Below are 14,070 nucleotides of genomic sequence, written 5' to 3' on the forward strand. Positions count from 1 at the left end.
AGAAGAAGATGGTCTGACAGACAAAAAGAGCCAAGTTAAGTGGCTTTACGGATTCTGAAGAGAGATGCACCACACCTAGTCAAAAAGGGATTTTGATGCTTTTTTTTAAAAAAAAGGGAAAAATGCAACCCCACCGAGGATTTGGTGAATACAGGAGGGGTTCCAGTTCATCCCTACTCACCACAACATTAATGGTATGGCATTTCCATTCTGAAGCCATGAAACAGGAAACCTTGCCCAGGGTCTGGTTGTAACAATATCCAAAATGGTTTATGACCCTTAAAAATTTAATTGATTGTAACAAGAAACAAACTGCATATAATAATTAGTTCTGTTATAGAATTTAACAAAATCACCTACATCAGCAGCAAAGTGAAGAATAATGAAAGCAGAATTTGACATCCTGGGTTTCTGAAAGTGATGACTTGTATGCAGATGACGATCATATAATTTCTGAACCCACTTCTCATCTGTTCCATTAAGTATCTAAATTTAAAAACAAATGCCCACAGACCAACACAGTTACTGGAAAGAAATCAACCAACAGGATTGAAATATGCCTCAGTAGGTCAAATGATACAAGGATTAAAAAAGTGGTATTGTAATGATTATCAAAAACTTAGTACAGCCATCGGTACAAGTTTAGACACTTTTGAAACAAAGAAACTATTTCAACATTGACAAAAACAAAATTGCTAGGAAAGTTCAGCAGGCCAGCAGCATCTGTGGAGAGAAAGCAGTTAATGTTTCAGGCCCTTCCTCAGGATGGTTCAGGGCAAGGGTCACTCAACCTGAAACATTAACCCTGATTTCTCTCCACAGATGCTGCCAGACATGCTGAGCTTTTCCAGCAACTTGTATTTTTGTCTGATTTACAGCATCCCAAGTTCTTTCAGTTTTATTCCATCTTTAGTTGTTTGTAATCAATTTCCCTTTCCTTTCATCTTTGTTTGTAATTTAGAGCTGATTTATTTAAAAGCAATTCTCTGAACCAGTAACAGAGCAGTAGCATGCACAATTACCAAAAGATAGAGTCCCAAGAATCTTCAAGTCATGGGACTTAAAACAGCAAGTCTTTTTCTCTCCCTACAGGTATTGACAGAGTTGCTCCAGCCCTGGTTTTATTACAGATCAGTGAATTTTGCTTTTATACGCACTGTTACCATGTTCTAAAATCAGCTTGGGCGATTTCGAAAACCAAACTTCAACTTGGTTCAGAATTCAAGAAATGAGATTCTTTGAAAGTAAAATGGTGGCAGATTTTTTGTGCACATCTACAACTGATGGCCTCAAAAGGCTTGGCCTGACAGTAACACAAACTACTGTATTTAACCCCCTTGTGGCCTGAAGGATAACTCAATCTGTGAGCTAGGACAGACTGGCCAGTGGCGGAGGGAGAAGGATTTTCAGAAGAGAGTGGGGAGTTCCAATGCTACTATAAAACGAGATCAATTAATGTAATTTCATTTCCCACCTTGGCAACTTATTACTGATTGCAATGGAGTTGCACACACAATTCTATGTGGTCAACATCAAAAGCAGGGGAAATTTGACAAGATACCATGATAACAATGCCATGTACAAAGGGTATGATCCTCTGCTTGTGACTACAGGAAAGAAATAAATCATCTCAAACTAAGTGTGTGGTACTTAATTCAGGTTGCTTTAAACTTTTGTTTTTAAGTCCTCACCTCTGCTTCATCAAGAGGATCGTCACTCAGACTCTTACCAGTGTTCTACGTTTACAGGTTGCACTCCCTAACCACGTGGTGATACAACAGCTTGTCTATAATTGTCCACAGTTGTCAATATTTAAAACTAAAATTGTGCATCTTTCCATTTACTGAACATCATGCACTAATTCTTACCTTACACTCTTCATCTAGAAGATCCAAGACCCCCAGCTTTGCTTCTATAACATCAATACAAGCTTGATTGTCATAGTAATCAATAAGTGTCCACGGTAAACCCTCAGCCAAGTACTCCTCCTGCTCTAGCTTGAAAACATGCTGGAAAGAAAATATCCAGATAATATTCTACACATCTGGACAAAGATTAGACTGTACAATTATACATAGCCACTAATAAGAGCTACTTGACATCAAATGAATTCTTTAAATAGCATCAGTGCCATTTATTGGTGTGCTTTCAATTACGTTCAACAATAGCCATCTCTCCTAACCTATAGGGTAAAAGAGGTTACCCATTTAAGCCAGAGGAGAATCTTTTTTACTCTGGTTAAAAGACTTGCAATCCTCTATTGCCACCATCTTTTGTGGAACAGTGTCTTTGAATCTAAGGCAGGTAATTTTTAAAATCGGTTTCTCCTCCTTTGTATCTAGGTAGGTAAGATGGGATCTTGCGTGGCAACATTATACACTTTTCACTGTACTTGAGTAAATGAGTACATGTGACAATAAAATCTAAATATAAACAGTTCCTCAAGAAGTTGAAATATTATTGGGGTACACCTAACGCAATGTTACTAAATATTGTGGCAGGCTCAAGAGACATTGTGGTGGACTTAAAATTTTCATTGAAATACGATTTTAAGGGATACAGAAGAAATAATCTCAAGAGGCTGTGTGGATAGGAGCAAGTGGTTATTGAATACATCTGACAGTGTATTTAATTTGGAACATATGAATCATTCTCAACAAAAAGGGTCACAAAGCTGTGGAATTCATTACCCCAAAATGCTAGACAGATAGTCAGACATGGAGTAAATTTAAGGAGACAAGCAGGTTTTGAATTAGCAATGGAGTTGACAAGTTGTGGAGAGCAGGCAGGAAAATGGAGTTAAGGCTGAGAGGAGACAACCAATGATCGTATTCAAAAGTGGAACAAGCTTGAAGGACAGAATTGCCTTTTCCTGTTCATGCTTAGCTATCAACATTGCAGTGCTCAACTACTAGCACTTACTCCATTAGCAGCTTGCAATTTTCAAGTTATCACATTAATCAAGTGGATGATCAGATTCATCAACTTCATCTTCAAGCTGCAAGATTCAGCTGATTAACTGTAGACTGGCAGCGGAACAATTACTTTGGGCTTCTTTAAAGCTAAAAAGATCAGCTTTTACCTGGCTGACAAACATTCAGTTGTCTTAACATTTGCACCATCTGTTCCCCTTCTCCCCCCCACCTTACCTCTAAAAGTAGAACTTACATTTTAAAAAGGGAAGCAATATATTTAACAATATGGGGTAAAAATCTTTTCAGATGTACAATGGAAGGTGTTAAAGGAGGTACAGAAATAATAGATTGGTCAATGAGGTATATTTTAAAGAGTGGAAGGAACTGAAGTGCAGTGATGTCAGAATCCTCTCTATGGAAGCTTCAATGAGAGCACATTATTGAACTGCAACCCTTGGACAAGCATGAAAAACTGATAAGACTAGAACAGAACAGTGGCAAAAAAGTCTATCTTGTCCCATAAAAATTGTAATGTTGTGAAAGTTCAATATTGCAAAAGATGGACACGAGCATGGAAGAGTAATTGGTTGAAATGGTCAGTCAGAAACTTGTACCCCAAGTAGCCATAATTGGCTAATCAAAGAACAAAAGAAGTCACTGACTCAAATGTAAATATGGGCTAAGTTTAAATCCATTGGAGCCAACATCCTGTGTCTTCAGAAAATTGATGAAACCTAGGCTTGAAAACTTGCTTCTTCACAAAATGAATCATTAAGTTGTTAATTTTAAGAGATAGATACATTTTTGATAAAGGTATTAGGGGATATGGACCAAAGATGGAGTTAGATCACAGATCAGCCATGACCTCAAGGGGCAGAATGACCTACTCACGTTCCTATACAAGTTAAATAGGAGTGCAATTCTAACTATTGCCTTTGCTTAGTGCGCTAACAAATTATATAGACCTTGGGCAGTCAGAACACTGACAAATTGGCCAATAGGGTAGTGACCATAACATTTAAAAGTGTGGTTGATCAGTTAAAAATAATTGAAAAAAATGGCAGGGAAATTACATGGTAAACAGAGCACTAGGTACATGCACGAGTGGCTATAGAGCCCTCGTGATGAAATTTTTAGCATCATTTTTACTGCAAGAGCATTTTTCCTTCCACAATTCACACCAGCCCAGAGATGGTCTTAAACACCTTGACTCAGGGGAACTTTCAGTTGATTGGGGTGGGGGAAGAGTTATCAAAGAGGACCACAAAAGTCTCCAAGAAGAAAGTGAAGAAGGGAAAGCACCAGTCAAGATTGTTGTGGGTTTCTGGGGATGGACAATGAGAGGGGGGAGGCTTCCTTCCCCGTATGATTCATGCACCAGCGAGGTGGTGTCCCAGTGAAAGTCACTCTTGTCTTTATTACCAGCCCATCCATGTGCACCTCCCCATTATTACTCACTCCTGGCCTGGGCTAATCAAAGTTGGGCATTGAATGGCTCATTATCAGCAGCAAACCCCAACTCCCCCAGTGGTGCAGCTCTAATCCACTGCAGGTTCTCTAGTGGAATTGTGGTGAAGATTGTGAAGAAGAAAGCAAACACATAAATCCCATCCCTGGGATCCAATGTTCTTGCAAAGGCTCACAACTACCAATTCTCCCAAAAATCAGCAGAGAGCATACTTACCAATTTTGCTAAACTCCCCATCACTTCCATTAAATATCATTCCCTATAATCTTCAAAAGGTCATTGCCAAGATTTGGGTGGTAAAGACAAGCCAGGGAACTATAAACCAGTGAGCTTGACCTTAGTGGTGGGCAAGTTGTTGGAGAGAATCCTGAGGGACAGGATGTACATTTATTTGGAAAGGCAAGGACGATTCAGGATAGTCAACATGGCTTTGTGCGTGGGAAATCGTGTCTCACAAACTTGATTGAGTCTTTTGAAGTAACAAAGAAGATTGAGGAGGGTAGAGCAATGGATGTGATCTATATGGACTTCAGTAAGGCGTTCGACAAGGTTCCTCATGGGAGACTGATTAGCAAGGTTAGATCTCATGGAATACAGGGAGAGCCAACCATTTGGATACAGAACTGGCTAAAAAAGGTAGAAGACAGAGGGTGGTGGTGAAGGGTAGGTTTTCAGCCTGGAGGCCTGTGACCAGTGGTGTGCCACAAGGATTGGTGCTGGGTTCTCTATCTTTTGTCATTTACATAAGTGACTTGGATATGAACATAAGAGGTACAGTTTGTAAGTTTGCAGATGACACCAAAATTGGAGGTGTAGTGGACAGCAAGGAGGGTTACCTCAGATTACAACAGGATCTGGACCAGATGGGCCAATAGGCTGAGAAGTAGCAGATGGAGTTTAATTCAGATAAATGCAAGGTGCTGCATTTTGGGAAAGCAAATCTTAGCAGGACTTATACACTTCATGGTAAGGTCCTAGGGAGTGTTGTTAAACAGAGACCTTGGAGTGCAGGTTCATAGCTCCTTGAAAGTGGAGTCACCAATAGATAGGATAGTGAAGGTGGTATTTGGTATGCTTTCCTTTATTTGTCAGAATATGGAGTACAGGAGTTGGGAGGTCATATTGCGACTGTACAGGACATTGGTTAGGCCACTGTTGGAATATTGCGTGAAATTCTGGTCTCCTTCCTATCGGAAAGATGTTGTGAAACTTGAAAGGGTTCAGAAAAGATTTACAAGGATGTTGCCAGGGTTGGAGGATCTGAGCTACAGGGAGAGGCTGAACAGGCTGGGGCTGTTTTCCCTGGAGCATCGGAGGCTGAGGGGTGACCTTAGAGGTTTACAAAGGTATGAGGGGCATGGATAGGATAAACAGACAAAGTCTTTTCCTTGGGGTCAGAGAGTCCAGAACTAGAGGGCATAGGTTTAGGGTGAGGGGGGAAAGATGTAAAGAGACACCTAAGGGGCAACTTTTTCCACGCAGAGGGTGGTACGTGTATGGAATGAGCTGCCAGAGGAAGTGGTGGAGGTTGGTACAATTACAATATTTAAAAGGTATCTGGATGGGTATATGAATAGGAAGGGTTTGGGGGGGGCGGAAAAGAGAAGAGATATGGACTGGGTGCTGGCAGGGTGGGACTAGATTGGGTTGGGATATCTGGTCGGCCTGAAGGGTCTGTTTCCGTGCTGTACATCTGACTATTTGTTGCAGGGTGCCCACAAAGTCTGGTTATTTCAAAATGAAACATTCCAAACATATTTTGTATAACAGGACCATGACCCCAACAATATAAAATGGATTAATTCAATTGGGAAGGGGAGATTGTTGCTGCTACCAGAGGCATCACAACTTGCAGCGCTGTTTTCATCCTGATATCCTCATCAAGCCCAAATAAGCATTTAATTAAATCAGTTTTGAACATCGTTCTGCTTCATCTCAGGACATAAGCCTTCACAAAACAGATTCATGACCAAAAGATCTTCTGCTGCTTACCTAGATGTCAAAAAAAAAACAAAACATACAAACTGATTTTAAAAATTAAAAGGAAACCCAGGATAAAAACGATGAAATAATGCAAGGAGTCACAGAATTTTAAAAACACTTAGAAAGCTTACCCAGTTAAATTGTTGCTGCAGCTTCTCATTTGCATAATTAATGCAAAATTGTTCAAAGCTGTTATTTTCAAATGTTTCAAACCTAAAACAACAGTTTTTTTTTAAAAAAAAAAACTTATTACAACGACTCATTTTCAAGAATGTGTGGGGTAAGCATAAAGCTAGTCACTCCTACCCATAAATATCCAACACACCAATGAAGGCATGTGGTTTTGAAGAGGATCTTAAGGCTTTATTGACTTGATTCACAATCCAGCTGAACAGCTGCCCATAAGTGTGTTTCGCAAGAGCATCCCTGGAACAGGTTGCCTGTTTCAGTGTCATTGATTTGATGTAGGTTTCGTTTAGTGTAACCAGCTTGCGGTGACAAAGCCAATGGGCCAACTGCTTTTTCTCAAGTCCCAATAACTTGCAGAATTGATCAAGATTCTTATCTTTTAACTGCATGTGAAAGAAAGACAACAAGCAAATCTACAAGTTAAGCAGGTGTATAAAAATTCCAAGGTTTGAACCCACACTCTTCACTCATTTTACTTTTCATTCTACTCTCAAGACGTTTTGAACACATTCACTAAAAATTAGACAAAGATACAGATTAGTCTGTTCTTAAAACAGGACATATTTAAAAATAAACATTAACAACAATCACTGAACAGTGATGAATGCTTTGTGCATAACATTGCAGTTTTGCAACTCTGACCTTTGTCTGCCTAATGATTCAATTCTGCTCAGTTTTTTTACAGCACACAGTAAATTAGCTCTTCACAACTTCTTCCCCTCTAGATCCCATTTCAAGATTCAAAAATTGTCACAACACCCAAGAATGAATTCGCTTCTCCAGGTTTTATAAAATTGTTAGAGTTTCATAGCTGCCTCAGGAGGTTATCATTCAAATTTCAGCTCATCACCCCACTTGGGTTCTCAACCCCCACTTCAGAGAAGCCCTACAGTAGACTAGATATATTGGATCACACCGCACATCCTGTGTTTAGATTTATTACCACTTACTAAATAGTATGTGGAATTTTGTCAGACAGAACCAGAGTATTGTTGAAAAGATGTTCTGTTGAAACTTTATTTCACTTATCAGGACAACTTGCAGGAAAGACCAACAGAAAAAAAAAGAGAACATTTCTACCCAGGAGAGGGGAGAGGGGAGAGGGAGGTTTCCTTTATAGCCTAAAGACGCCTCCTCCTACTGCTCCCTTGACCATGACCTCACTTCCCATCACCAAACCATCTCCCAGACCATACACAACCTTATCACTTCAGAGGATCTCCCAGCCACTGCTTCCAACTTCAGCTCAGGAAACCTGCCCTGCCCTACCTCCTACCCAAGATTCACAAGCCTGACTACCCCAGCCACTTAACTTATCTCCACGTACATTGATATGGTCCTATCACCCTGGTCCAGGAACTCCCCACCTACGTTCAAGACACCACCCACATCCTCCACCTCCAAGACTTATTTCCCTGGCCCCCAAAGCCTCATCCTCACTGTGGACATCCAGTCCCTATACACCTCCATCCCCTGCATTTCTTCCTCTCCCAGTGTTCCCAGTAGTACCCTTCCACTGACACTAGTTTGGCTGAACTGGTCCTCACCCTCAATTTCTCCTCTAGATGAAAGGGGGTAGCCATGGGCAACCACATGGGCCCCAGTTATGCCTGTCTGTCAGTTACATGCAACAGTCCACCTTCCTTAGACATGCTGGCACCATTCCCCACCTTTTCCTCCGCTACATTGATGACTGCGTCAGCACCACCTCATACCCCCACGACGGGGTTGAACAGTTCAATTACAACACATTCCATCCTGATCGTAAGCTCACCTGGATCATCTGACATCTCCCTCCCCTTCCTGGGCCTCTCCATCTCCAGCAGTGACAGACTCAACGCTGGCAACTTCTACAAACTCACCAATTCCCACAACTACTTGGACCACACTTCCGTCTACCTTGCCTCCTGTAAAAATGCGATCCGTTTTCCCTAATTCTTCTGCTGTGTCTGCTCCCAGAAGGAACAATTCCAACACAGAACACACCAGATGGTCTCCTCCTTTAAAGGCCACAATTTCCCCTCATGTGGTTGATGATGCCCTCCAGCACACCTCATCCACTTCCTGCACCTCTGCCCTCAAACCCCACCCCTCCAACCGCAACAAAGGACAGAACCACCCTGGCCCTCACCTTTTACTCCACCAACCTCTATACATTGCATCATCCTCTGCCCTTTCTGCCACTTACAAACTGGCCCCACCCCACCCCATCCACTTTCCATAAAGACCATTCCCTCCACAACTCCATCAAGTCCACACCCTCCAACAACCCACTCTCCCCTCCCAGCACCTTCCCCTGCCACAGTAGGAATTGCAAAACTGGTGCCCACACCTCCCCCCTCCCTAAACACCCCCCCCATCTCCATTCAAGGCCCCAAAAAGAAGCCTTCCACATCCAAAGTATCACCTGCATTTCCACACATCATTTACCGTATCCGTTACACCAAATGCGGTCGCCTTTACACTGGGGAGGCAGGACGCCTATTCGGAATGCTTCAGAGAACATGAGACACCACACTAACCAACCCCATCACCCCGTAACCAAACTGCTCAACTCTCCCTCCCCAAAGGGCATGCAGGTCCTGGGCCACCCCCACCGCCAAACCCTTACCATCTGAAGGAAAAGCACATCATCTTCCACCTTGGGACCCTCCAACCCCATGGCAATGTGGATTTTACCAGTTTCCTCATTTCCCCTCCCCCAACCTGATCCCAGTTCCAACCTTCTAACTCAGCACCATCTTGACTTGCCCATTTTCCTTCTCACCTATCCACTCCACCCTCCTCTCTGACCTACTACCATTACCCCCACCTCTATTTACCTATCACACACACAGCTATCTTCCACACAGCCCCACCCCCTCCAATTTATTTGTCCACTGTGTCGGCTCACAGCCTCATTCCCGATCAAGGGCTTTTGCCCAAAACATCAATTCTCCTACTCCTCGGATGCAGCCTGACCTGCTAGGTTTTTCCAGCACCACACTGGAATGGTGTGGCACGGTGGCTCAGTGGTTAGCACTGCTGCGTCACAGCACCAGAGACCCATGTTCAATTCCTGTCCTGGGCAACTGCCTATGTTGAGTTTGCACATTCTCAGTGTCTGCATGGGTTGTCTCTCTGAGCTCAGATTTCCTCCCACAATCCAAGAGATATGCAGGTTTGGGAAATTTAGCACGGCCAATTCATCTGAGTGTTAGGTGCATTAGTCAAGGGTAAATGTAGGAGAATGGGTCTGGGTATGTTACTCTTCAGAGGGTCAGTGTGGACTTGTTGGGCCAAATGGCCTGTTGTTTCCACACTGTTGGGAATCTAATCACCCATTCTCGACTCTTTGAGAAATCAGCCAAAGGATTCACTACCATAATCTATCATAAGCCTACCTTCAGTGAATATACGTGTTAATGTGTGAAACAATAAGAATCCTAAGATGGGCCTTATCAGCAAACTCAAGTACAAGACCCAAGCGATCAACTTATTGTGCCTGCTTGGTCTTGAAATGGAGTTCAAAGTTATTTTACAGGATAATAGTTCTTCTAATCATAGATTGATAGAGATGTACACCATGGAACAGACCCTTTGATCTAACTCATCCATGCTGACCAGATATCTTAAGAAAATCTAGCCCCAATAGCCAGTTAGCTCTTATCCCTCTAAACCCTCCCTATTCATATATCCATCTAGATGACTTTTAAATGCTGTAATTATACCTCCAACATTTTCTCTGGTAGCTCATTCCATACATGCATCACCCTCTGCATGAAAACTTTGCCCCTTCAGTCCCTTTTAAATCTTTCCCCCTTACCCTAAAAACTTATGCCCTGTAGTTCTGCACCACCTCCCCCCACATCCCCAACCACCTCCAGGGAAAAGACCTTGTCTGTTTATCCTATCCATGTCACCCCTCAGCCTCCAGGGAAGGGGAAAACTCTCTCACCCTGCTCAGCCTCTCCCTGTCGCTCAAATCCTCCAACCCTGGCAACATCCTTGTAAACCTTTTCTGAACCCTTTCAAGTTTCACAACATCTTTCCGATAGGAAGGAGACCAGAATTTCACACAATATTCCAACAGTGGCCTAACCAGTGTCCTGTACAGCTGTAACGTGACCTCCCAACTCCTATACTCAATGCTCTGACCAATAAAGGAAAGCATATCAAATGCTGCCTTCACCATCCTATCTACTTATGACTCCACTTTCAAAGGAACTATGGACCGACACTCCAAAGTTTCTTTATTCAGCAACACTCCCCAGGACTTTACCATTAAAAAGGTGTAAAAGTGAGGCAGCTGTCCACCCCATCCTGCGTGTAGGCGATCGTATCCCTGAGGAGTGCAAGGCTCTCAGCGATCGTCCTGCCTGGTACAGTACTGGTTAGGTCTGGGTGAATCACCAATCCCAGAGTAGACCTGACCCGGTTGGCAATGATCTTAGACAGGAGATTGTAGCAGAATTCAGCAGTGAAATTGGTGACCAATTTCTAATTTCCTCCCGCTTCTATTCTACTTGTAGGGAGAGTCAGACGTACAGCATGGAAACAGATCCCTCAGTCTAATCCATCCACACTGACCAGACATCCAAAAACTAATCCAGTCCAAAAACTACTCACATCCCTAACAGAATTACATGAAGCCAAAAGAGAGAGAGACACAATCTCTTCCATCATCATAAATGTAGCCTTAGGTGACACTATAACATTCCAAATCACTCAGCCAAAATCACTTTTTGAAGTGCACCCACTTTTGCTGTTAGAAGCTACTAATGTATTTCCTTAACTAAACTGGTTCTGACATATTGTTACATAGCTCCAGGGCAGGTGGAGCTTGAATAATATCTTCTAGTCCAGAGATAAGGATATACTGCCACTCAGCCACAAGACCCTCTGACAGTTGGTATACTGCAAGACGTCAAAACAAACAGATCAATTAACCAGCTTTTGGAATTCATTATTAAAAAACCTTTATCTTGACGTTTTCAAGGTTAACTTCAAATACACAGCAAACCTTGTGTTGAACCATTTTCCATTGTAAAACAAAAAAAAACACTTACATTAACAAAGCTATTTTCACCATCACGGTCATTTGATTGAAAGTTTATATTTCCCAGATGAAGAATAGAAGCTATAATTTGAAATATTTCCACTTGATGAGATTCACAGATACCTGAAAACATCAATAAACAAACATCAAACAACTTGCTGAAGTTGGAATAAAGTCTGCCATAGGAAAGGCAGACTCAGGAATGCTGAACTTGAACTCAATATGCATTACAGGATAGTTGTCCTGAAGAGTCCTGGAAATACCTCAGACATTCCCATATGATCTGGTTAGGGAGAGAGAAAGTCATACAGAAATTCACAGCTTTATCATCCTTCAGGATCTTACAGAAAGAGGATAGCGGAAATTGGAGCTGCAGAGAGAAAAGACTACTGCGAGGGGAAAAATATCAGAATAATTCTGTGTAAACAATCAAGCAGGAGGCTATTAAATCGTGTTACCTTGGAAGAGGAAAGGAACACAACTGATAGACTGAAGATTTAAGGAACTGGAGAAATTCACCACAGTGAATCCCATCTGAAAAACTTTAAGATCAAGTAGAATAATTGACCAAGGATATTGGCAGTACGAATTAGGGGGCTGAGGGGGATGGAGGAACTGCTCCTTTAAATGTTTCACGTCTGGCACCTGATAAAATGGTACATTTTGTTGCACTTGTAAACACCAATACATTTTCTTTATTTTCATGTATCAGTGGCCTGTTAATACATCAGATTGACAGATGTTAGTTTATTTGTTACAGTAAAACTCTTTGGGGGGTGGGGGGGGGGAGAGAAAGAAAGGAGAAGGAGGAAGTGGGGGGGGGGGGGGGGTCAGTCACTGGAAAATTGTCATAAAGTCTCAAGTATTGTAACAAAAAATTGTCCGTTACAAATCAGTATCCACATTGAAATGCAGAATGCAATTATATTCAAAGACATGGGCAAGATTTCTGTCAAGTTACAAACAGGAATACAGTACAGTAAAAATGCAAATTTCTATGTTAGACATAGTGTCCTATTTTAGTCACATCATAAATCAACCAATAAAATTGGTGTAAACTTGTTTTGTGAAATTAGATTACATCACATTAGTGTGGAAACAGGCCCTTCGGCCCTTCGTTTTGGTAACTAAGCCTTCAATTTCCTGGAAATGATTGGATCGCAATCCCTACAGCTCCACATGTTAGAATTAAGCATGTTGTTTAACAAGTCAATACTATGCGAGAGAGGGAGAGATACAGGTACAAACATTAGATGCCAAGAGAAACAAACACTGACCAGCCCAGCCTGTTGCGAGCACTTGTTTGAAATCTTAATGCTTAAAATCACAAATCAGTAGAAAGGATCAGACTCCAGGTTTGGAATAAGGCAGTTAAAACACCCCCTTTTTCCCCCCAGTGCATTCTCAGATTGTTTTAAGCTCAGAGCCCCATTGTCAGTATAATTTGCATGTTCATTTGACAGAAAATCCTAGTTTTGGGTAGCAAAGAAATAAAAAGTGTTGCTATGAACTAGTGACAATACTCTGGCTTGGAGGTATATTTTATCCTTTTTGTGTTTAAAGACAGGAGGTACTGAGTTATTTGAATCCAGTAAAGTAAACTTGAGGGGCTTTGGGTTTTTTTTTGGAAATGTTAGAACAATCAAAAGAAAGGGTGGGGTTAGGCTCCCCCAGAGCCACGATTTCTACTTTGTTTTTTTCTGGAGCAGTTGCTGGGATCTTGAAGTTAGCTCCGGAAGAGCCAATACATCACTTCCTACTACTTTTCCGGAGTGTTGTCTTGATGGTTTTCCTCCTGGACTGGAGGACTGCCTGTCACACACTGACTTTGCCAATGGTGCATTTATGGTATGTTATTATATTTGAACAGGGACTGTTTAGTAGTTAAATAATTTAATAGTGTTGATTAAGTTATTCCACTTCCTTTTGCTGTATTGACTATTGTATATGAATAAAGTGCATTTTGCTTCAAGTCTGGCATTTGATCAATTGATTTGCACCCAAAACGCCATGTCTGGCGCATGCCTTTAGTTAGGGTATAGGCTAATTTCATAACATTTGAGGGTTGGGTCTGGTCCATAACATTAGGAATAAAACAGTACCTCCAGGTCACCAATAACTAAAATCAGATAAACAAAATTCTCCCAGATTTAGTCAGATGGTGACAATAAATACCTCAAAATTAAGATATTTAAATCAGAAGAAAAAAAAAAGGCCATTCATTTCTTAGACCCATATCTTGAGTTTGGAGCAAATCAGTTTCTGTATTCCATAAAAAGTTTTTTGGTTATTTAGTAATTCTCTTCAGCCCTGTATTGTCAGAGGGTGTGCCCAACACAAATGATGCTATACCTGGACTTACTGAAACTGCTGGTTAAAATAAAAATACAATCCATTTCATTGTTCTTAGAATAGTGCAATTTCAATTAAAAGCTGTAACTACTGCAGCAATGTTCAAATTCTGGAAAGCATTCAGA

At 41.5% G+C, this 14,070-nt stretch overlaps 1 protein-coding gene across 1 annotated transcript in view; it reads right to left on the reverse strand.

Moving 5' to 3' along the window:
• Positions 1–14,070, reverse strand: part of LOC140494650 (unconventional myosin-Vb-like) — a 297,411-nt gene that overhangs the window by 101,903 nt on the left and 181,438 nt on the right. The window contains exons 9-13 of the mRNA XM_072594066.1: positions 11,604–11,716; positions 6,673–6,938; positions 6,498–6,579; positions 1,869–2,009; positions 361–486 (exon numbers count right to left, since the gene is read on the reverse strand). Of these exons, the coding sequence (XP_072450167.1) occupies positions 361–486; positions 1,869–2,009; positions 6,498–6,579; positions 6,673–6,938; positions 11,604–11,716 (728 nt within the window). The remainder of the gene's footprint in view (positions 1–360; positions 487–1,868; positions 2,010–6,497; positions 6,580–6,672; positions 6,939–11,603; positions 11,717–14,070) is intronic.

The sequence above is a fragment of the Chiloscyllium punctatum genome, chromosome 24, assembly GCF_047496795.1.
Source record: "Chiloscyllium punctatum isolate Juve2018m chromosome 24, sChiPun1.3, whole genome shotgun sequence".
In the NCBI taxonomy this organism is placed as follows: domain Eukaryota; kingdom Metazoa; phylum Chordata; class Chondrichthyes; order Orectolobiformes; family Hemiscylliidae; genus Chiloscyllium; species Chiloscyllium punctatum.